Source organism: Cornus florida, unplaced genomic scaffold (genome assembly GCF_030987335.1).
Source record: "Cornus florida cultivar Cherokee Brave unplaced genomic scaffold, ASM3098733v1 CherokeeBrave_3.0.0_Hap2_Chr02, whole genome shotgun sequence".
NCBI classification, from domain to species: Eukaryota; Viridiplantae; Streptophyta; class Magnoliopsida; order Cornales; family Cornaceae; genus Cornus; species Cornus florida.
In genome coordinates this window covers 36,516,045-36,541,082 of record NW_026775572.1, presented here as the reverse complement: position 1 = coordinate 36,541,082, position 25,038 = coordinate 36,516,045, and the positions used below count along the sequence as shown (strand labels likewise).

At 34.9% G+C, this 25,038-nt stretch overlaps 2 protein-coding genes across 2 annotated transcripts; both read left to right on the top strand.

Moving 5' to 3' along the window:
* Window positions 1-4,050: 4,050 nt before the first annotated feature.
* LOC132296045 (uncharacterized) lies at window positions 4,051-4,956 on the top strand. Its single transcript, XM_059794291.1, has one exon. The coding sequence runs from the start codon at window positions 4,051-4,053 to the stop codon at window positions 4,954-4,956; it is 906 nt and encodes a 301-aa protein (XP_059650274.1).
* Window positions 4,957-16,028: 11,072 nt separating this feature from the next.
* LOC132286500 (F-box/LRR-repeat protein At4g14103-like) lies at window positions 16,029-18,348 on the top strand. The gene is made up of 3 exons (XM_059788853.1): window positions 16,029-17,566; window positions 17,707-17,844; window positions 17,918-18,348. Exons 1-3 carry the CDS (start codon window positions 16,610-16,612, stop codon window positions 18,197-18,199), a joined length of 1,377 nt encoding a protein of 458 aa, XP_059644836.1. The 5' UTR covers window positions 16,029-16,609; the 3' UTR covers window positions 18,200-18,348.
* The last annotated feature ends 6,690 nt before the right edge of the window (window positions 18,349-25,038 follow it).

Here is a 25,038-nt window from a genome sequence, read left to right as displayed (position 1 = left end):
CTAACAGGCTACCACACTGGCGGGCTATGGGTGCACAATCCCACATCGCCTGGGAAAGGAAAAGGTGAAGTGCTTATATGTAGGTGTGTCACTTCAATTGGTATGAGGCCTTTTGGGGTAAAACTCAAGAGCAAAACCGTACAAACTCAGTGTGATACCCTTCGGATCCGAGACACGGGTTGATTAGGCCCAGGCCCAAACCCGAGGGAATATCAAAAAATTAAGTATTTTAAAACGAACACAGATGACAAAATGAAATAAGAATAAATATTAAAAGCTGAAAATAATACTAATATAAAATTCTTAACTGATAACTTAATAAAATCCAACTTCCAAAACCTCCATGATTACAACTCGGGAATCCATCTAGTGGACCCCTAAATAAAATCTCAACTGCACTGAAATAACTAAAAGTAAATAAAACTAAAACATCGAGAGAAGTCCTACGTAATCTAACGATTGGAAAACTGTCCTCGAATAGCATGATCAAGCTCTAAGGCTGGAACCGTCCTGTACCTGAAAAGAGTAAAGGAGTGGGTCAGGCCCACGAACAAGTTCTAATCTATTTGCAATCCATACGGTGACCCGATACGCAGATACACCCTAGATACCTTACAATATCTATTTCGTCCATACGTATATATATCCACACCGAGGGACACTCACTGGACTATAATAGGGGTCTCAACCTGAATAGAAGACAACATGTGAATACGCACCTAAAGATGGGCATGAGTACCTAGACCTAACAGGGTACACCTCAACCTACTATATCCAGCTACACATCCACTGCATATACGCACCCTAACCAACGAGCCTGAGACTCAAGCTCATCTCGTGGTACCATAATCATATATCTAAAGTCCTTCCAAATCTAGAGTATGTCATTCAATTATTCATTAACGTGACATACAAAACATAGTCCAGTTAGTCATTCAACTTATTCAGCTGATATGACTTAACATAATTTAGGATTCAATATTTTACAATCCATTTTTTTTATCCGACAGGTTAGGTCTTAGCGTTTTGAGCTATACCATCCCTAGTATGCCACCGTCCCATACCGGTGTATACAATCCTCCATATCCATATAAGTTACAAAACCAAGATAACAGTTCAGCAACATAAATCCAAATTCATAATCCAGTTACCAACTATAACTCAAGTAATTGCAGAATATGGTATAACATTTCAGCAAGTTCAATTAAAAACATACTCCAGTTAATTGCAAAATAAGATTTAATAATTCAACAATTAAATTTCATAACCATTATCCAGTCCAAATCCGAAGTCGCATTCATTGCAAAGTAATTTGTGACATTACAACAATTAAATCCAAAGTATAAATCCAGTTTAAAGGAAACCAAGTAAACTACAAAATTATGAACCGTAGCTTAGCAACCAAAGTCAAAAACATGCATAGGTCAAAACTAATCAATACCTGACCCTATCATGCATTTAAAACAATTTTATAAACATATTAGATCCCACTGGAATGCCCAAAAATAAGCTTAAGTAATTAAGTCTTCATCCATCCATTAACCGTATACAATATGCATAAATTTTATACGATTTATTCTATTAATTTAGATGTAATCTTTAATCAATTAAAAGTCTTATTAACATCCAAAATTAACTTCTTAATCACTCTGGAGAGTCTCATAATTTTCCAAAATAGTTCAGACACTCAACCGTTTCAAAAAATGCGTCAAAAATCATAACAGGAAGTAATTTTGGGGTGGAGCCTGCTCCAAAACTTTGGGGGCAGGCTCCAATCAGCCTGGAGCTAGCTCCACTAACCTTGGAGCCGGCTTTACATGTGTGGGAGCCGGTTCCCACTTCTATGGAGCCTGCTCTCACCTCCTTTAGAGCCATCTTCAACCACTGCAACTTCTGCGACCTTCTGCATCGTCTCCGGTCGCTCCCAAGCTGGCTACTTGGTTTTAAACCATTCCTAAGGGTCCTAACTATGTTCAGTATAATCCCCATGGTGTGTTTATAGCAGTTGAAATTAAATACAAAAACTGCAAGTTCTACAGACTAAGCATGCTTTACGTAGACAACTGAAATCAGATATGCATAACTTATAATTTAACAGATTACAACACATATATATCATCAATATAACATCTAATATACATGTAAAATTCAGTTAATAATTAATTAAACCCTAGAGACTATCTAGGTGCACAGAACACAAGCCACAGGGAAGGAGGAAGAAAAGAACTTGCCTGTGATTTCAGTTATGAAATCTCGGCGTCGTGTCCACTGTTCCGGCAACACTGAACGACTGTCTAGCCTCCTCTTATTTCTGCTCTTCCCTTCTCCTAGGTCCGACCTTGAAACCCCAGTCGAATCCCACACCAAACGTGCTCTGTTATCTCAAAACCTCACTCTGTATCTCTCTGTCTTTACAGAACTCAATTTATGTCTATAGGCTAAGTGTTATGATTGTAAACCCTAGACTTAGTCATGGTGTATTTATGAGCTTTAATCCCTAAAACCCTAATCCTTGTAGGATTAGAGACAGAGCCCAACTCAGCCCACGAACAACCCTCGTTATAAACTTTGTCGGCTTCCACCTACGGGACTTCTAACAGAAACCCTAATCGTAATATTACAAAAATTACCCTAATTTAACAACCAAAAAATAGTGAAATACAAATAAAATAATATAATTAACAAGTAACGGAAAATATCACACAACAATTAACAATTTAAATAAATGAACAATGCACATAAAACCATTAAATCAATTTAATTCAAAAATCAATTAATAAATGCAAGTAAACAATTAAACCACAAAAAAGTACAATTAAACAAATAAAAACCAATAAAATAAAAATTTTAAATACCGAGACTATCCTTTTAAAATTAGGGGTATTACACTCAGGCTCAAAGCGGACAATATCATACCATGTGACGCAGTGGGTCGTTACAGTGCTGGTCCTGGATCTCAGCATGCTTTTTGTTTATTTATAGAAAATTCATAAACTGAATCCTACACATAAGAATTCTACTTGTAATATAACTCTAATCACAACTATATGTAAATTTAAATTAAACTAAACTACTGATAACCTTAATATTTAACTGCACCTAACTAAAAGATAAATACTAAAATTACAATCCTTATCTATCATCTAAATTCAAAATATATCTTTGCATGCAATTTGTATTACATTTGGAGTAACCCAATGCTTCCCTCAGTCAAAAGCCCAACCTTGCAATCGGCCATATACCACGCCGAATCTCTTCTCACAGTTCATGCCCTTGCCATGTCACTATATTTCCGGCCCACTTGTAATATTCTTCAGCTCAATTACAGTCCAGGCCTAATTACCAAAATGGGTGTCAATAATGCCCCCCAAATTGTGGTAGCCGTTTGTAACTAGGTTTCCAAAATTTGAATTAACCCATTTCTTCTCGTCGATATAGGAACCAGAGAGTCACCAATTATTACTCCATCTTCCAAGACTGCCGAAAACTTAACCCCATCTAATCACTCATTAATTCTCACGATGAACCTTTTGGTTTTCCAACCACATACGGCTCTCCTATCAAAAATAACTTTCATCTTTTAAACTCTTCATTGCAAACATAAATCTATATCGCATATCTCTCTCTGCAACCTTCGTCTACTTCACTAAATCAAACACTCTTTTTTCCTTGTTCATCATGTCTTCAAAAACGCAAAAACAGTATGTTGGTATTGTTTTGGAAACTCCCATACCAGAATCCACCTCTCATACGAAAATGACCAAAAAGGCAATTAAAACCCTAAAATCTTTTAAAATTGATACTTCAATTCTTATTAATCTGTCAAATGACGCTAAAGGCCTTGGCCCAGCATTCATCAATCGATCACCTCTATCATTGGCCTCATTTTACCCCCAGGGAAAGGAACATCTTCCTTTTTCCAAACCGATTTACCAAACTGCAGAAAGCGAATGACCATCGCTATCAATTAGGAACTGGCATCCTCCTATACTTCAATGGAGTGAGTGGATGGATCGTGTTTCTGCATGAAAAGGTGAGCTATGGAAACGCATGGACATATTCGATATTATCCAACTGAGTAAGATCCCTCTGACTCTAGATAGATCTGTGTTTTTTACATCTTTGCACTTTTGGTCTCCTACAACCAACTCACTGCACTTGCACTGTGGGATGATGTTTCCTACCATTCATGATGTATGCTTTCTAACTGGTCTCAAACCTGGAGGAGATGATATCAATTACCTCCTTCAGGACTCTGAGATGACATTTAATTTTCCTGAACAAGAAGGATCCAAACCATTCGTTCAATCTCACAGCCCCTTCTTGAAAGAAATGCTTGGTAACTTTGGGACTGAAGTAGATAAACAAGAACACATAGGATTTTTATTGTTGTGGTTGTGTAGACATCTGTTATGTGCCCCTGCCATTCAGATTACCAAGGACCTTACCCAACTGGCTATTGCTCTGTCCAAATGTAAAGCCATGGCTTTGGCGCCATTTCTCTTGGTGTCATTATACCGAGGGATATCAGACCTCATTGTATCAAACTTTTCAAGGTCTGGAGGACCATTTTGGCTTTATCAATTCTGGCTACATGCTTACTTCCCTGAATTGTCACCCACTATTCAACTTGCAGCAAGTGATCCCTTGATATCTTTTGGTTATGCCAGAGCCAAGCCCAAAGATCAATCCTTCTTGGATTATTTTTGTTTTTTCTATCATCAATGTACCATCCAAACCAGTGCTCAATTCCTTCCTTTTGTGAACTGTCGATTAGCCCCCTCTTGGCTATTTCCTCCTACAGCCGAGTCTTCCATTGAGCAAGTAGAAGCATATAAAAATTCATGGGGTCACTTTTTAATTGCAAGAGACATTTCCTGCAATACTGTTGTTTCTTATATTGCCAAAAGCAAAAATGGGGTAGAGTTCTATAACCCATCACAATTGGCCAGATAATTTGGGTTAACCCAATTAATTCCCATGCCCCCTCACTTTTCATACAACAAAACTATCACATGAGAGTAAAACTCTTAGATACTGATCAAATCATAGAAGTGACCAATAAGTTTCAACAATCCCTACAAAATTTCCAATACAAAGAATTTGCCGCAGAACCTTATATCGACTCAGCGTTTAAGAAATGGAGGTCAGTGTATATCAATTTTACCAGGACCAAGGATTCTACCCAACTTGTTCACAAACTTCTTAGATCATACAAGTTCATATATTTATCCTTTCAAGGTGAAGAGACCATTCAACCTGTTGTGCTTACATCACCTCTTGCACCAGAGAGCATTCCCACAAAATCAGCAAGTCAGCCACCTCCTACAACTCCTGCTGGTAAGACAAGGTCTTATTTTTGGCAAAGTAAGTTATCACTTTCTTGATTTTTCAACTAACATGCCAATTTCTTTGTATGATGTTCATTCTATCTTAACTGTAGGTGTGCCCTCCACCATTCCATAAAGGACAACTCCAGTCAAAGCAGAAGACATTCCTGTAGACCCTTATGTTCCTTTTAAGAGTATACCCCTGAACTCAACTCCCAAGGTAAGTTGCTCAATTTTGGTATCAACTTATGTTTAACTTTAAGTTAATTTGTCTAATAAATTCTCTAAATAGGGACAAAAGAAAAGAAAAAATATCAAAACTATTGGCAAAAAGCCTAGAAAGAAACAAAGGGCCAAAAGAAATTTCATTTTGGTTGATGAGGAAACGGATGAAGAGAAAACTGTGAATAAGAAAATGTAATGCTCTTCCGATACTCCTCAGGTAAAATTATTAACCAAATAGATTTATAACCCCCTTCACAATTGGCTATCCATATTAAGTCAAACCTCTTTGTTATGCAGGAAAACACACCTTAAAGAACAACAAGTGAGTCAGGAAAGTGGTGACAAAGAAGAAAGAATCGAATTGTCTGCAGAACAAGACCACTTTCCTTCTGAAAGGACCATATCTCCAGCTTCATCCCAATATTTGGCAGCAAGTACCCCTATTGCCGAGCAAGTAGAAGACTTCGAGGAAGTAAGTACTGAGATTGTCATATTTATTACATGTTGCTTTATGATTACTGACCTAAACATATTGCAGGTGTAAAAAGATCTTGCTGCCCCTACCTTGCCTGCACATGATAACCCAACTTCACCTTTCACTAGTTTGGACTCTTTATTTGACTCTGTGTTTGACTATGAACCTGTTGTAACCCCAGTCGAGAATATTACTGAAACCCTATGGAAGTTTCTCAAGTTGTTAACGTATTTTCTCAGATGTTGCAAGAAGATATCTCCTCATCTCCAGGATTCAAAAATGATCTCACTGAAACACTCTTCATCTTAAGCAGTTACCCAGGATTCCCTTTAAGTGATCAAGCCTTTTTAAAATACTTCCAGCTTCAATTTCCTTCCATGATCACTACCTATGCTGAGTCAGTCCACACCAATAACCACTACTCTACCCAGAGTCAGGAAAAAGAACAACTTTCCCAAACTCTGAAGCAAGGAAAAGAACTACACTTGTCTTTGAAGAAAGAAGTTGCCAAGCTAGATGCTATCTACAAAAGCTTTAGGCAGAATTATCTCAGCTACACCAGGAAAGAACTCAACTCGACAACAAAGTTACATATTTTAAAAAGCAAGCAGAAGCTGCTACTTCCAAGTTTAAGGCATTACAAGCTCAGATATTAAGGTTGGAGCAATCTAAAAGACAAGTAAAAATTAAGCTCAACAAAACCAAGGCTTTATGGGCGGACATCAAGGCCAAATTTGAAGATTTTCACCAAAACTTTAAACAATCTTGATTATTCATGGTTGTATGAACAATTTGCTATTTTGGGTATATAATATGGATTTTTGATTGATATCTTATTTATTGCATAAACAGAATTGTTTTATAACTTGCATTAAAAAAAAAAAAAAAAAAAAAAAAGGGCAAATATAAACCAAACTACTTTGACTTATTGGAGATTTTCTTTTCTTCCATAAGTTCAAAAATAGTTGGTTTATATTTTTTAAGGTACCTTCCATTTAATGGCCTTTCATGCACTTCGTCGTCCAAATCCTTCAACTTATATGCACCTCTGTACAATACCTGGTGGACTATATATGGCCCCTTCCAAGTAGGGGACCATTTTCCATAAGTTCTATCTACCTTTCTTGGTGGAAGAATTGTTTGCCAAACCATATCACCATTTGCAAATGATTTAAACTTCACCCTTTTGTTATAAGCTTTCCTTACCTTTGCTCTATGGACCATAAGGTGGTCTAAAGCTAATTTATGAACTTTATCTAGGTCTTCTAACTCGGCAAGCATAGTTTTACTGTAATCGGCATGTATTAAATTATGTTGTAGAGCTACCCTTGCCGATTTTACATTTAGGTCCATTGGTAGCACAGCATAATGGCCAAATGTTAGCCGATAAGGAGTAATTGCTATACATGTCCTTTTTGAATTTCTATAAGCCCACAAGGCTTCTAAAAGGGTTTCATGCTAACGTCTTAGCTTATCCTTTATCATTTTCTCAATAATATCAATTACAACCTTATTTGAAGCTTCTGCTTGACCATTCCCTTAAGCATAGTATGGTGTTAAAGTTAACATTTTGACGTGCATATTGCGGCCAAGTTGTAATACTTCTCCTACTCGAAACAAAGATCCATAATCGACAATAATTGTTTCTAGTAAACCAAATCGGTGAAAGATGTGTCACTCCAAAAATTGTATCACAGTGTTTTGAGTTACTAAAACATATTCCTCGGCTTTTACCCATTTGGTAAAGTAATCGGTGGCTAAGATAATCCAATGATGACCCTTTGATGAAGGAGGATTAATCTTACCGATTAAGTCCATGGCCCAACCTCTGAAAGGCCATGGTTTGACTAATAACTGTATCTCTATTGCTGGAACCCACTGCATTGGGCCATGCTTTTGACACTCCGCACAACCCTTTGCATAGGTCATACAATCTTTTCTCATTCCAGGCTAATAATATCCATATCGGCGTATCAAACATCTCATTTTTATGCCAGCTTAGTGAGCTCCACACATTCCTTCGTGTACCTCTACCATAATCTTTAAACCTTCAAACTTGTTAATACATTAAAATAGCAAACCATCATCAGCCAATCGCTTATAAAGATCTCCATCCATCAGTACATAATCGACTGCATTTTTTTTTTTTTTTTTCGATTAGCTTCCAAAGTTGGATGTTGTAAGAACAATATATAACGGATTCACTAATCATCATTATCTAACTCGGCAACATCAGTGGCAAAAACTTCTTCCATTACTTTATTTCTTGTTTCAGCCGATGGAAGAGATTAACGTGTGATTTTCATTATTCTTTCCTTCATACCACTTGACACCCTAATTCCTGAAGTAGTATGTGCTAAATCATTAGCTATTTTATTCATAGCCCTTGGTCTGTATTCCAAAGTCACAATGTGAAATTGGTTGACCAATTGGGTTGCTAATGAATGAAATGGCCTTAATTGTCAATTTAAGCATCTAAAGTCTTTTGAGATTTAATTAATCACCAAACTTGAATCCTTCACAATGTGGACATCCTTGACTGCCATCTCCAGTAAAATTTCCAAGCTGATAATCAATGCTTTATACTCAGCTTGATTATTTGAACACCTAAAATCTAAAAAGAAAGAAAACGAAACTTGGTTCCCTGATGGGGATATTATTGCTATACCAGCTCCTGAGCCTGCATCGGTACTCAACCCATCGAACATTAAAGTTCAAGGGGTCATGAATATGGCTGCCGAGTCAAGTTCATCAAACACTTGTGATTCGATTTCAGGTGAAAGATGATCGATAAGAAAATCTGTCAATGTTCTTCCCTTAATCGCTTTTTGTGGAACATAGGCAAAGTTAAACTCCATTAATGCTAGAGCACATTTGCCGATTCGGCCTGTGATTAATGACCTTGATAGCATACACTTTATAAGATCTATTTGACAAATAATATAAACCAATACAGGCAACATATATACTCTTAATTTCATTGCTGCAAAATACAAAGCCAAACATAATTTCTCAATCGGCGTATATCTACACTCGACTGGTGTCAAAACTCAGCTGAGATAGTATACTGCTTGTTTGCTTCCTGCTTCGTTCTCTTGTGCCAGCATACTTCCAATAAATTCTTCAGCAGCCGATAAGTATAACTTCATCGGCCACTTCTTCCTTGGTGGCATCATAAGAGGAGGACTTGACAAGTATTTCTTGATCTGTTCAAATGCCCTCTGGTGTGTGTCATCCCATTTGAATTCTTCCATCGGCTTCAACTTGAGTAAAGGGGAAAACACATGTAACTTACCAGCAGTATTGGTAATAAATCGTCAGAGATAATTCACTTATCCAAGTAACCTTTGCAATTGTTTCTTACTTTTCGGTGCACTGGCATCAATAATTGCCTTAGTTTTATTCCTGTCAATCTCTATGCCCCTTTGGTGTACAAAGAAACCCAAAAAGTTTCATGCCGATACTCCAAAGGCACACTTTATTGAATTCATTTTCAACTTATGAGCCCTCATTCTCTCAAAAGATGTTTTAAGATGAACCAAGTGTCCTTTTTTCGTTGCTGATTTTACTATCACATCATCAATAGATACCTCCATAAACTTGCCGAGCATATCATGGAAAATAGAAATCATAACCTGCTGATATGTAGCACCAGCATTCTTTAATAAAAAAGGCATTACCACCCACTCAAAAGTTCCAATCGATCTTGGACATCTGAAATCTATTTTTGGGATATCCTCCTCGGCTATATAAATTTGATTATAGCCTGAGTTTCCATCCATAAAAGACATGATTTCATGCTTAGCAGCCGCATCAATCAATTGATCGGCTATCAACATAGGATACTCATCTTTTGGGATTGCCGAGTTTATGTTTCAAAAATCAACACATACTTATAATTTGCCATTCTTCTTAATAACATGAACTACATTTAATAGCCATTTAACATACCTTGTAGTCCGAATGAAACCAGTATCCAACAATCATTTGATTTCCACCTTGACTTTATTTACCACCTCTTGAGACATTCGGCAAGGTGGCTGTTTATATGGCTTGTACCCATCTTTAATGGGCAATCGATGTCCACTAGATCTCTGGATAAACCTGGCATTTCCTCATAATTCTAAGCAAAACAGTCACTATATTCCTTTAACATGCTGATCACCTCGGCTTACAATTCTGGTGCTAATAGTGTACTGATGTAGGTTGGTCTAGGCTCTGCATCAGTGCCTAAATTCACCTCTCTTAATGGATCTTGAGTTTCTGCTTAAAGATCATCAAGCTTAGCTGGTGCCAATTCCAAGTCTTCTAGCTGAATAGCATCCAACTTTTCATTATTGATTTGCTCAACTTCGACAACATTAGCCAAAAGTCCTGGCTCTATTTTCGCTTCCTTTTCTAGCCTTTTTCAGCTATGTAAGCTTGTAACCTAATGTAAGCGGCCCTAAAGGCCTGTTGCCAAGCTGTTTCTCTTTCAAGTTTTGTCTCCATTAACAACCTCTTCTTCAATCATAGCAAGCCGAGGGAATTCTACTTTCGGCCTGGAATTTTCCTACTGTAATTCGCCGATTTCTCGATCGACAAGGCTTTTTCTCATGGTTGCCGATATAGGTTTTCCATCAGTTCTTGTTCCCATAAATCGAATAGGAACACACTCTTCGTCATACAAAATAGCATCTGCCGAGTACACTTTGGCCACAAATGGCTTATCATCGGCATTCACTATTTTTAACTTATCTCCATCCCAAAAGATCAGCATTTGGTGTAATGATGATGGAATGGACATATTTGGATAAATCCAGTCACGGCCTAACAACAAATATATGAGGCCGTGGATTCAATAATAAAAAATGCCGTGAAGGATGTTCTTCCTCCAATCTCGACTTCTATCTTTAGTGCTAGTAGAACCTCCGTTAAACCCACAAATTGCTATATTAGTAGGAATAACATCTTCCATACTCTTGCCGAGTTTCTTCAATGTATTAGCTGGGATAACATTCAGAACCGAGCCATTGTCAACCAACACTCGGTTAATAAGTTGGCATTTTACCCATACCTTTACATACAAAGGCCTTAGTTATTGAGTCATTGCTAACAAAAGTTTCTCAAAGACTACCTTCTCTACCGATTCTAAAGAAAGAATTGATAAATTCTGAATCGGCTGAGTTTCCTCTTCCTTGGCATTACTTTTACCTTCTGTTTCCTCATTTTTTTAGTATTCGTAGTTGATGACGATGGGGCCTGGAACATTGCTGGTAATACAAATGCCATATTACATGACATTTCATCTGGAAAACTACCAAACTGAATTTTGAACTCATTTTTGTGTCTGGGCCATGTCGGCTGATGTTCCTCTACCTCATCCTGTTGATCTTTATCTGGAATACTGACCTGCTTAGCCAACTCTTCTTGGTTTACCTCTTTTGCTTTCTTTTTCTCCTCGGCCTTTCTCCTTTATTCCCTGCTTTTCTGAGATCGAGTAGGGCCTCTATTCTGATTCTGTTGAACTTTAGGGAATTTTGGGTGATTGATTCGAGTTCATCTATCCTCGGCTGAGTCTGTCCTTGGTTTTACAGTTCGTACCTTATGTGAATCGGCTTCCTTTTGCACCCAAATTTATGATTAGACTAGCGAAAGGCTTTTAAAACTGGGATGCGGATTTTGAGAATGGAATCGGTTAGATATATATTCTTGCCGATTCTGCTTTTCTGCCTTCATATGACTGCTACTGGAATCATCCTGCCAAGACTCTTTACCAGGCTTAATTGGGAAGGTAAGCCTCTCAAGAATTCCTTTCTTCTTTGGTTGAACCTTCTTTAGCTCTTCTTCCTTATGTTTCTGATTTCCCTTGCAATTTGGGCAACAACCATGGTCTATCAGGGCCAATTAAGCCTTTCTTAATTGTTTTTGTAATTCTGTTATCTTTTCTGGTGTCGCATTTGATGAAAGGAACTCACCTGACATCTTCTCAGCCTCCTACCGATTTTCTCGCTTGGTTAAGCTTAATTATCACATTAGTAAATGTGATTGTAGGGAATGGATTGGTATCCACCTTCACGGTGTCTGAAGTTTTCTCGGGAATTTTAAAGTACCTTCATCAATAACTTTCTGCAATATACCTCGTAGAACAGTACAATCATTAGTAGCATGGTTCCAAGAGTTATGATACTTACAATACTCTTTTCCTTTCAAGTCACTTACCGATGGAATCTTATGCCTCTTAGGCAAAGATATCATTTTATCGGCCATCAAGTGATCAAAGATTTAATCTATTTTTGATAAGTCAAAAGAGTAGATTTTCCCGGTATCGGCAACTCCTTTCCTTGCTACCGATGTTAATGTTGCATTGCCCCCCATAGCGGTTTAGGTTTGACCAATGCCTCACAAATGTATGGCTTCTTGATATTAACCTCAGCAACGTCAACTTCTAATTTATCTCCAACTTCTGCAGAGAACACCTCATAATTAGGGTCCTTGTAATAAGTACCCTTAGAAGAATTCTTCCTTTCTTTCTCTTCTTTAAGTATTTCCTCATACCGAGTGACTCTGTCTGCTAAATCGAAAAGATCTTGAAATTCAACCCCATCGAACCTTTTGCGATGTTCAATGTCTAAACCATTTAATGCTAACTTGATATATTCTGGTTCTGGCAGACTTACTCGGCATCTAAGTTTAGCTTTTCTGAACCTGGCCACAAAAGTTTCAACCAATTTGCTCGACAACTGAGATAATCGGGATATATCTACCAACGTAACTTCTATTTCTGTTCGGTAAAATTGGGTCTGGAAAGCTTCTTCTATCTCATCCCACGTTCGAATAGAGTTGGCCGATAGATTACTGTACCACTCAAATGCTGCCCAGCGAGGGAACTAGAAAATAACCTCATCCTTAGCCACGGATTAGCTTCTCTACATTTTGTTGTGAACCTTGCAATATGTTGCACTGTAGAAAAGATTTCCTCACCACTGTACATAGAAAAATCAGGATACTGATAATTTTTGGGTAACTTAGAAGTATCGACATGATCAGGATATGGCTTCCTGTATACTGGCCGAGGACGTCTGCGTCCCTGTGCTACATCGGCTTAAATTAGGGCTAAAATTTGAGCCCTGTTGATCCCTACATCGTGGCCTGAAGGGTCATTCGGGTGAAGTAGAACAAATGGATAAACCCATTCTCGTTGTGGATTTGCATTTACCTTCCCCCTCACAGCCGCCGATGGTATTATTGGATTAACCCTACCTTGGTTTTGATTGCCCACCTCTTGCTGATCTCTTAAAGGAGGAATCGGCTGCATCAGTCGGCATTGCACATTTTGATTTTGTTGGTGATTTACTGGCGGCTAATACACCAGCACAGTAGTTATTGCTGTGGATCTGATAATATCGGTGGATTACCAATTGGCATGCCGAGAGTTTGGTTCCGCACATTGTCGATTGTGATGCCGAGTGTTGGATTCGGCATCATGCTGATTGGTATGCCGAGAGTTGGATTTGGCAGCATAAATCCTGTCATCGTTGTTTTTGGTTCTTCAGGAATAATCACTTTTGATGAAGAAATATGTTGACCCAATGACTCATAGACATTTAAAGCTTTGGCTTGATTAGATTGGCTTTGAATAGCCGATAGTTGATTTGATACTGAATCTACCTTCAGACCTATCCCATTTATGCGAGCTCCCAAACGGGCCTCCTGGCTTTCCATTCCCTGCCGAATAGCTTCAAGCATTTTCATGATTGGAACATCCGATGGGAAAGAAGTTCCTGCTGTATGGGATCCGGCTTGGCCAGTTGGGTGAACTTCCTCTTCCTCTTCCTCATTTGTATTCGTATTCTTTGAATTCTTCTTGGGAGGCATCTTTGTTATAAATAAGTAATTCACCTAGTGGTGTCCCACCGGGCGTGCCAAAAATGTTGATGCTAAAATCGGCTCCTTAGATCCGATTTGGAATTGATGTAGTGTAGGCATACCAGAACCAATTGTTTGGTTCGAGTGTAAATAGTTAACTTCAGTCCCTTTGCGAATATTGACTTTTAGACGATGTAAGGAAAAAATGGAACAGTAAAACTCCTCTTTAAATTCAAGAATTGCCTTAATTAAAAGGACTTTGCAATGAATAATTTATAGTAATAATAGAGATACTAGAAAGGGGAGAGAAATAGATATGGAAAGAAATAGAGAGAGAGAGAACGAGATATTGAGAGAAATAGAGAAAGAGAAAGAAAGGTAGAAATAGTAAGGATGATATTCTAGGAAAGGCTTGAGAAAGTAAACAAATAAATTAAAAGATTCTGAGGGTGCTGGACTTGGATCTCAGCATCTCTTTGTTTATTTATAGAAAATTCATAAACTGAATCCTACATACAAGAATTCTACTTGTAATATAACTCTAATCACAACTATACGTAATTTCAAAATATACTAATCCTATAGATAAACATAATATTTAACTGTACCTAACTAAAAAATAAATACTAAAATTACAATCCTTATCTATCATATAAATTCAAAATATGTCTTTGCATGCAATTTGTATTACATGTGGAGTTGCCCAACGCTTTCCTCAGTCAAAAGCCCAACCCAGCAATCGGCCCATATACCACATATACCACGCCGAATCTCTTCTCATAGTCCACGCCCTTGCCATGTCACTATATTTTCAGCCCATTTGTAATATTCTTCAGCCTAATTATAGTCCAGGCCCAATTACCAAAATAGGTGTCAACAACCACACACACAGTCAAATAACAAGGGGATTCGTGTATATATGTGTGTGTGTGTGTGTGTGTGTCTATAAATAATAAAGGGATACGTGTATGTATATATATATATATATATATATATATAGAGAGAGAGAGAGAGAGGGGATGTAGAGCCAGAAAGGGATTGGGTTTTTGTTATTATTCTCTTTATTTTATTAAATTATTGGATCTTCATTAATATCAAAATACAATCTGAGGATCTGCAGAACATCAAGGAGTTCTGATGGAGTTAGGGTTTATTCTTATCTTGCATGTGAAGAGGAAGAGAAAAAATTGGGTCAAGAAGATGCATATCAATTAAGGGTTGTTTGTCTTGTTTTTATTATAACGAGTGTGTTGATAAGGTTAGGTTGTTGTTTTGTCACTTTTCTATTAGCTTTGGAGATTATATTGCCACATAAGTATTTTAGCAATATAAAAAAACTTAGAGACGATGTCGTTCAATGTAAGGCTAAAAGGGTAATTTGCCTTTTCTGTTAACAATTGGCTGACGGCGATCCTCAAGTGCACATAATTCAGGGGGTTATTTTTAATTGAGGGGGATTTGTTGTAATCAGTTCATAGTTTAGGGAAGTTTAGTGCACTTAAACCTAATTTTTAATTGATTATTTATGCTAACTAAGTGGAGAATTACATTAGTACCTTTTTTATTTATTGTATAAATGACCAATTATAACGTATGAAAAAATCATTTTCAATAGTAAAAAGTAAAAAACGTTTCCAAACCCCTCTTCTCCACGTCATCTACGTCACCAAACTCCTAAACCCTTACTCTCCTTGCTTCTGCTCCGGTCACTCCTCCCTCACAAACTCTCCATTGCCAACAAGGAAGACTATTGGTGGCTGGAATCGTCCAAGGTACGATTTTCTTCTTGATTTCTACCACTCGGAAAGAGAGATCTCGTATTGATCAAATCACGTACCTTGCTAGCTATTTAACTAAACCATAAAAAAAATTATTTGTAAATTTTCATGAATGTTTGTGGTTGGTGGTTTTTGTAACAATTAGGTAAAACTATTCCCGTGATGTATTGTAAATAAATTTTAGTACAAAATTTTAATTATATAATCTCATTATAAAAAAACCCTTTTTTAAACGGGTAGATTCGAGCCTTAAAGAGAGTCCCGGATACCAAACGGACCATACCCCTCTTCTGTTCGAAACCCTCACAAACTCTCCGCGACCAACAAGGAAGAATAGCCGTCGCTGGATTGATCAAGGTACACCCTATCTTCTGTTTCTCTCACTTTCTTAAATCTCCATGCTATTTAACTAAAAACCCTAACGATTTTTTAATTTTTATGAGTGTGTTTGGTTGAGGTTTTTATTTTATTATTATTTTTATGAATTTTATGTATTTATTGTTGGTGTTGAGTATCCTCCCCTGTATATTGTTCATGTGAATTTGGATTTTAGTATTAGATTCTATTCCTTCATGCATCAATGCCAAAAAATGCTTGTGAGACAATGTGTTATTTAGTTAACAGGAAGAATGGAGTCAATCTATTGCAATAAAAAATAAATACATAATATGTTACTCAATTTAGTGTGCTTCAATTTAGTGGCTATTGGAAGGTAAATCTTTTGAGTGCCTTTTCACTTATCTGGTTTGAATTTTGATTCAATTTCGAAATTTAGCAAAACAACCCACCACAATCAATGTACCCAATTTATAGCTAAATAGTCTTCCACAATCAAAATTCTATATATATATTTACACACACATATAATTCTACTACTTGTTCATGTTTTCACTGCCATCTTTTCAGTATTTTATTATATAGTATTTGTTTCCTTCATTAGGAACATAAAAGAAATGATGCATTCCGTTTATAAATGTGGGGGGCGTTTTAAGAAAGTGGAAGTGGAGGAAAATGAAGACATAATTAGCAACTTACCAAGCTGTCTTATGGACCATATCCTCTCTTTCCTTCCAACAAAGTATGCGGTGGCAACTAGTGTTTTATCAACAAAATGGAAGTACCTTTGGACCTCAATCACTAATCTCGACTTCGATGATGAATTGCTAGTCGAACCTATAAATCCTCAGGAGTGTACAGAGCAAAAACTTCGGTCAGTGGAAATGAGCTTCATAAATTTTATCGACCGAGTTCTCTTACACAATATATCATATTTGCATACATTCCGCCTGAGATGTACTCGGAGTTATGATGTTTCTCATCTTAATGTTTTGGTTACTACTGTACTAGCACGTAAACTGCATGAACTTCATCTTTTCTTTCAAATGGAATACTACAATGGGCTGGCTCGCGAAGTTTTTACCTGTACAAATCTTGAGGTACTTGAACTGGTTGGTCGATTTGTTCTCAATGTCCCTACTTTGGTGTGTTTGCAGAATCTCAAAATCCTCCTTATTAACAAACTTGGATTTTCGGATGATGAATCAATTCATAGACTCTTGTCTGGCTGCCCTCTGCTTGAAGAGTTGTCGATAAAACGTTGTGATTTAAAAAATATCAGTGTTCTTTGCATTTCTGCTCCTGCTCTCAAGAGTTTAGTTATAAATTGCTGGTCTAAGGGTGGCTACAAGCTTGTACTTAATACACCAAATCTTCAAGATCTTGAATATTATGACTATGTAGCAAAAGGCTATTTAATGAATAAATTAAATGGCCTTGTCAATGCTGACATTAGTTTGTTCCTAAGACACGAAGTTGTCCATGATAATTCTGTGGAAGAACTTGTAGCAGAATTTGTTGAAGGAATATCTGAAGTTCAGAGGCTTCGTTTATCTTATTATGATTCAACGAAGGTCAGATCGGTCAGCTCAGTTTGCCAATTTCTGATGATTTCTTCTATTTTTCTTGATGCTTATATGTACATTTTGGACTATTTTTGGTTTGCTTCAAATTTTAATTGACTTTGTTTTCTTTTTGCATGATGACCCTTCAGTTGTGCAGGTCTCCGCTGCCAATTTTTGTCCATTTGACTTGTTTGGATATTAGTTGCAAAAATTATCTGAATGTTTTTTGGAAATCGCTACTGGATTTTCTTGAAAGCTCGCCACAACTGGAAAAGCTTATTTTTGCGGTAAAATACTAAGGCTCTGTTTGATTAGTTATTAAATGAGAGTTATTGCAATTTATATTTCATTTTTGATTAGGGGCTACTTTCACAAGAGGAAGTCGAGGAAAACCAGACAACTTATAGTTGGTATCCACCCGAGTACGTGCCTTCTTGTTTGTTGTTTCACCTTAAGGACATTTACATTCGGTGGTTTAAAGGGGAAATTGATGAGCTGAAAATGGTAGAGTATTTCTTGAAGAATTCAAAAGTTCTCGAGAAACTGATGATTAAGTCCTTCATTGATAGAAAGTCAGCTGAGATTTGCACGCTACAGACTTTACCCAGGGGTTCTGAGAAATGTCGAGTTGTGGTTTTTTGATATTTTCTTTTGAGCTCTATGTTCAATAGTTGGGGATAATAAGTGTGATTAAGATATTGTCTCTTCTTGTTTGCCTTTTGGTTTCTGCCTTCAATGTCTCCCCATGTTATGCAAATACTACTACTTTTTATTTTATTTTATTTTCATGACCTGGGTTTTACTTTATAATAGGGTATATGTGTATCTCTTTATCTACCTCAACCATGTTTAGCTCTTTTCTTGGATCATCAACTGAAAGAGACAAAGGAGACCTTTTCTTTATCATAAAACAAAAGATTTCAAGGAATAAACCTGTAAGATGCATTTGATTGTCTAGAATAAGTGTTATTGCTAGGTTAGATAAGAGTGGAGGGTTGAAAAGTTGCTGTTGAATTTTATTTTATTTTATATATATATATATATATATATATATATATATATATATATATATTTGTGATGCCCTGGATTGGCTAGCTGTCTAATTAATGTCTAATTTTAGATTTGAAGCATAATGGCACTCTAGGAAGCACAGATACTTTTACCTGTGTTGGATACTTCTTAAATGCATCCATAATTTTAAAATATAGTTTTTAATTTCTAACCTGCAATACTTCTATTGCATAACACGATTTTAACAACTTTTGAACATTAAAATTTAATTTTTCTAATATTAATAACATACTATAATTGGTATAAATGTAAAGAGAAGTTCAAAATTTATCAAGTAAACTGACTAAGGAATCATGTTTTATATGTTATGAAACGAATTAGGGAGTATATTATTTAAATTAACAATATTATTTAAATTAATAATATTACATCAACTGATAAAATATATATTTTTTAATATAAAAAATATTTTCTTTTTATATAAAATGTATTTTTATTTTCTATTTTTGCCATATCTAAACTTTTTTTTGAGATTTGCCTTTATCGCCACGATTGAAGGGTATTTGCATCAATTCTCTTACTGTTACAAATACTTCTTATTCGTGAGGAAAAAATTTGGTCACCCATAATATACTAGTTGTCACAGTATTATTATTTTTTCCAAAAGTTTTAATTGTGACAGTAGTTTGCTGTCACAAATACCCTTTTTGTTAAAAGCGGAGCAATTTTTATTGAATTGTGCATAATATGTAAAAGCCCAACCATAATTCAAGAGCTTTGCTAGCACAACTCAACTGCTTAGCACTTTCCAATTTCCATGATTTAACATAAACACCACCACGTTACTCTTAAATTTAAAGGGTTGACTTAAGTGGTTAAGTCACTGGACTTGCTGCGTTAAAAGTCTCTCTCGATTTCAATCAATTTTTTAAAGGTTACAATCGCAGACATAGTCCGAGCCTTTCCAAATTCGTATGAAGAGATGAGTCTCGTGAATTAATCGGAGCAAAACCTCACACACCCCAATTAAAAATAAAAAATAATAATAATAACAATAATAAACATCACTCTCAACTTGATGATTAAAATTGGCCGGTGATGTAATACTACCATAAATACCATTACGAACTTGATGAACGAAACAATAAAACATAGAAACTAAAAGCATTATTTTTTTAACTACAAATGCAATATTTATTAATAGGTGGTGGTGGTGACATAGTTAATAAGAATATCATAAGTTTAAATAGAATACGGGATGCATGTACATGACTTAATTATATTACTCTACATAACATATGCAATTTTAGTCGTATAATTATTAAGTTCAACTCTACATAACAATAGGCCTCGACAAGCATTTTGAATTTTATTATATTACTCAAATTTTGTTTTCCAGACTCCAAATTTTACTCCAACATTGACATCTACAGAGGTGTATATATCATAAGATATTAGGGTTAGGTAAAAAATAATAATTTTCATGTTATATACAAAATGTGCAAAAAAATACCCCCCTCGAATTTAGCATGTGCATATAACCCCCAAACATTTAAAAATTTGTTGCAGATTACCCCATTTTATATACAATTGTTAGAATATAGCCATTTATGATGTGAGAATTTTTTTAAAACTCAAAACTACACTTTTTGAGTGACAAAAATGCCTCTTTTGTTTTTTTTTTTTTTAATAATAATATTATTATTATTATACTTCCTAAATATTATTATATTGTAAGGGTAATTTTTTTATTTCATTTTTCAATTATTGTCAAATTGAAGAATTGCCTTTATTTACTCAATTTGAGAAATGTAGGGAAATTTATTAAACACCAATAGGAATTTTGTACATTACAAGAATTTTTTTTTTTTTTTTTTTTTTTGTCCACTTTACTCTAAATACATATATAAATGTTCATGATGAAATGTTAATTCATATATATTAACCGAATCAACGATACTTTTTTTCATGCAAAAGCAATAATATTGAGCGCACATATCTTCAATAAAGCATCGAAGGAGAAAGGTAGCGGTGGAATTTGAATTTTTTCATTTATTATTATTATTATTATTATTATTATTGTAATTATTGGTAACGAGGAAGTCTTACAATTTGGTGACCTTCGATCACAAGATAGTAAGTTAAATTTGGATATCATTTAAACTACGTCAAAGTTTACGGCTCGCAATAAGAGACTTCATAGCTATTGTGAGTTGTGCAGCGTAGGAGACTTTGCAGCTATTGTGAGTTGTAAAGCGTAAGATATTTATGGAAAGTTTAAGTTTTTAAGGAAAAAAATAAAATTTTTGTCTTTTTATTTTAATCAACTTTGCTTAATTTAGTAATTAATCAATTAATCACATGCACAATAAAAGTAAAGTAAAGTAAATAGAGTTTTAGAGATAACACCAGAATTTTTAGCGAATAAATAGAGTTTTAGAGATAACACCAGGATTTTTAGCGAAGAAACCTCAATTGGTAGAATAGACCAATTGTTATGGGAAAAACTTTATGGACTATGTAATTTAAAGTAAACTGACCCACTATGTTTTAAACAAAGTACAATGGACTTTGACTCAGACTCACACCCTATCATTCTACTAAACACCAATTGCTGATAATCCTCTAACTTTGCGACGTCCCGTCTAACAGCTCTTGATTTCAGGCTAACTTTTGATCTCTGTAAGAGGATTCCTAGTAAATCAAAAACATTCCTCGAATGCTTTGACCCTTCCAAAGTGTGATCGTTTCACCCCGTTCTTCAAGATCTAAATTTGATGTAGAAGAAATAGATCTGCTTCTTTGATCATTGTAGATGCAATATTCAATAAACTTTGAACATGATCAGGATTTGAACAACACCCTAAAATAGCTCTTATGTTTATGTGTGTGTACGTTCAAGAAATAAAAACAGAAAAATCATATTTGACTTTTTGCAAAATATCTCTCAAATAGGCTTTTAATAAATCAAAAGTTGTAATGAAAAAGCCTTATCAACCTAGATGCAAATCAAGGTTTATATAGACTTTCAATGACTTAGATATGCATAGGAAAAGGTAAATTTCAAGCATAAGGCTTTTGGAAAGAAGTCTATACCTAGGAAGTTAGACAAAATAGGAAACAATTACCTAAACTGTATCAGTATGTGGAACTGGTAGCCAATTTTAAAATCGGTTCCCAAAGGACATAATGTATTCTGTGAAGTACAAGTTCTTGAACCGGTAGCAAAGTTTGGTACTGCCAAATGACAGAATTGAATGCAAAGGATAAAGCAATGTGGAAAAAATCTGATTTAGAAACTTTGAATAACATATCATGTATAGTGTCCTAAATGGGAAACAACTTCCTAAAGTGTTGTTCATACCTTTTTCGTAAATCTTAGTTTATCAAACTTGAACAACTTTCTAATTCCATAGCCGGTCTCGATCTTGAATTGGTAACTTGAAAATTACAACTCGACCGGACTTGTTTTGACACTAAAATTAGCCAATTACAAAAATTATATCTCACAACTATTGGGCCACCCACGCCAGCTAAGAACTTTTTTGTTGATGTGGAATTTTACCTTATTTTTAGCAAATATATAATTTTCTTTTGGATTTTATAAGTGGTAAAAAAGACACTAATAAATTCATTTCTCTCATTTATTATTATTATTATTCTACTTAAATATTTAGTTCTCTAAGCAAAACATTTAACTTTCAATATATGTAGAAGTGAAAGGGATTTCCTTAGTTTAGTTTTCTTAAAACAATTCTCAAAATCTTAGAAAACAAAAAACTATTTTCAAAGAAATATATAAAATAGTTCTCTTGTTCAATTTTCTAAAAATAATACTCACCCTGTCTCAAAATACTTGTTCATCTTTCTATTTTGAGACATTCCAAAATAAATGTCTCATTCCTAAAATGGATGTACTACTTTTAATAACATTCATATACTTCCCTTTTGGAATTTACTTTATTAAACAAGTGTACTAATTTTGGAGTATTCATTTGTTTTTTAGTAACGATAAATTTAAAAATTCACTCTTATCAATATAATAAAAAATTATTAAAAACTTACTATCATAAAAAGTTAGATTCCCCAAAATACCTAAGAATTTTGGGATGGGAGTAGTACTCAAGAATAAGAAGTTTTCTAAGGCTCGGCTCGATAATTGTTCATCTATTTAGTAAATGAATTGAGATCAAACAATTTTTTCAACCTCATTTAGTAATTAAACCAATCTCAAAAAATCCGTTTTGTTTGTTCATAAACTTATTTCATGAACACACTCATAATCAGATGTTGTTAGAGCTTAATTATTTATTATATAATTGTGAAACACAAGCGCGATGCGCGTGAACGAAAGTATTTGAATGACCGTAAAAATTAAAATAAATATGAAAAATAAAAATATATATGAGAATAATTTTGTACGTGGATAAAATTCTAAAGAATAGTTGATAAAGTTTACATGTTGATTTAAATTTTATTGCAAAAACATTGTGATTTTTTCTATATTTTTTATTTTTTCACAAGCATTATGAAAGTTTTTTTTTATGTTTGGGTAGGATTTGATTTTTGATTTAATTTGTCACGTATTGAATTTTTTTCTAATTGATTACTTTAATACAAAGTTTTATTACTTAATCAAATTGATATTGATTCAGTTCAACATAAATAGCATTCCAAAATTTGGCTTTACAATTTGAGTTGCTGAAATTGTTTCACGTGGTGTTGAGTAAATGATAGACAACACGAAAGAATTAAAAAAGAAAGAGTGCTCTTTTATATATGGTATAATTGAAAGGGAAAAAAGAAAAAGAAGCAGAAAAAGAAAAAGTAGAAAACACGTTACTTCCTCTTTTTCCTCACGAACCAAAAACAATAGACCATAATTAAAAAGTCATAAATCGTAATACATAATAAAGTATAGATTAATGAAGATTTGAACACTAGTAATTAAATGTGTGTATATATTTTGAGGCCATAACTTCTTATCAAATATTATATTTGTTAAAATGATTTGATATATTCAACCTGTATTGCTTTATGAATTTGTACTTAGTGAATTTAGAAATATTGAACGGAGGAAGTAATTTTCGATTTGTGATTATTTTCTTTTGCTCTTTTCCTCCAATATTTTAGAGGTTTGTTGACCCTAAAATCGGCTGGCTAAGCCAATTTAGAAATTTGGTAATGCGGGCGTACCAGAACCAGCAATGTGGTTCGAATATAAAAGGATTCTCTTTTGCAATAAAATTATTTCAGACGATTATATGAGAGAGTGAACATCCAACTCTCATGTAGGTTCAAAACTGCCTTAGTTAAAATGACTTTTAACAATTGTGAGAATAGAAATAGGGGAAGAAAAATAGATATAGAAAGAAATAGATATAGAGAGGGAGAGAGAGATTAAGAATACCAAGATTGCTAAATGGAGAAAGTAGAATTAGAAAAGGAAAGCCTGAGAAAGCAAAATTACATTAAAATAAACATTACAAGGGTGCTAGACCTCTCCTACAGCAAATGCTTCTACACCTATTTATAAAATAACGTAAAAACAAATCCTACATATAAGCACTTAACTTACATCATGACTCTATCACATAACCAACTATACATTCTAATTAAACTATTCCAAAGATAATCATTAGCATACAATCCTTATCAATAGTTTATTTTGAATATCTTGTACCACATTTGCATGTAGATCATATAATTTAATCCATGCGTACATTAACCGTTGCCTCCATGTGTCACATCATTACCAAAATGGCTGTCACATCATCAACACAAGATTTTACCAAAATGGGTATCAACAATGCCCCACAATTTTAAATGTCTTATTCGCCATTGGCCGATAAGATATTTGAAATTTAAATTAGCACCCATTTAGTTTACTCACTCCCGCGCTATACAGCGGCCCATAAATTGCCATTATAGCTCTAGTTTCCAAAACCAAAACTAACTGCCTCCAACCCATTATTCGCAAGATAACAGAACAAAAGATAAAAACAAAATAGATAACTAACCAAACCTACAAGCCTTTGCTAAAATCAGCAGATCCTTTTATTCCAACACTTGACAGTAAAAAGACTAAAAAAGAAACAACCACAGCTTCCAAACCATAACTTCTTCAGCAAATGACTTAAATTTCACTCTATTATAAAAAGCTCTCACCACTTTCTTCTTGTGAACCATGAGATGGTCAAATGCAGCTTGTTATATTTGACCTAAGTATTCTATCTCGACAAATATGACCTTACTATAATCGGCATGAATAAAGATATGTTGTAGAATAATTTTTGCCGATTTTACATTCAGCTCCATTGGTACGACTGCATCATACCCAAAAGTCTATTGATTGGCAAGCATGACCTCATTATAATCAGAAGGAGTCGAGATATGTTGTAGAATAACCTTTGCCGATTTTACATTCAGCCCCATCGGCAGGACTACATCATGCCCAAAAGTCCATTGAT

Excerpts from the sequence above, each read along its gene's own strand:
- LOC132296045 (XM_059794291.1), top strand. The coding sequence starts at position 4,051 with ATGGACATATTCGATATTATCCAACTGAGTAAGATCCCTCTGACTCTA.
- LOC132286500 (XM_059788853.1), top strand. The coding sequence starts at position 16,610 with ATGATGCATTCCGTTTATAAATGTGGGGGGCGTTTTAAGAAAGTGGAA. Across the intron at positions 17,567-17,706 it reads CTTATTATGATTCAACGAAG|TTGTGCAGGTCTCCGCTGCC; the intron begins GTCAGATCGGTC and ends ATGACCCTTCAG. Across the intron at positions 17,845-17,917 it reads TGGAAAAGCTTATTTTTGCG|GGGCTACTTTCACAAGAGGA; the intron begins GTAAAATACTAA and ends ATTTTTGATTAG.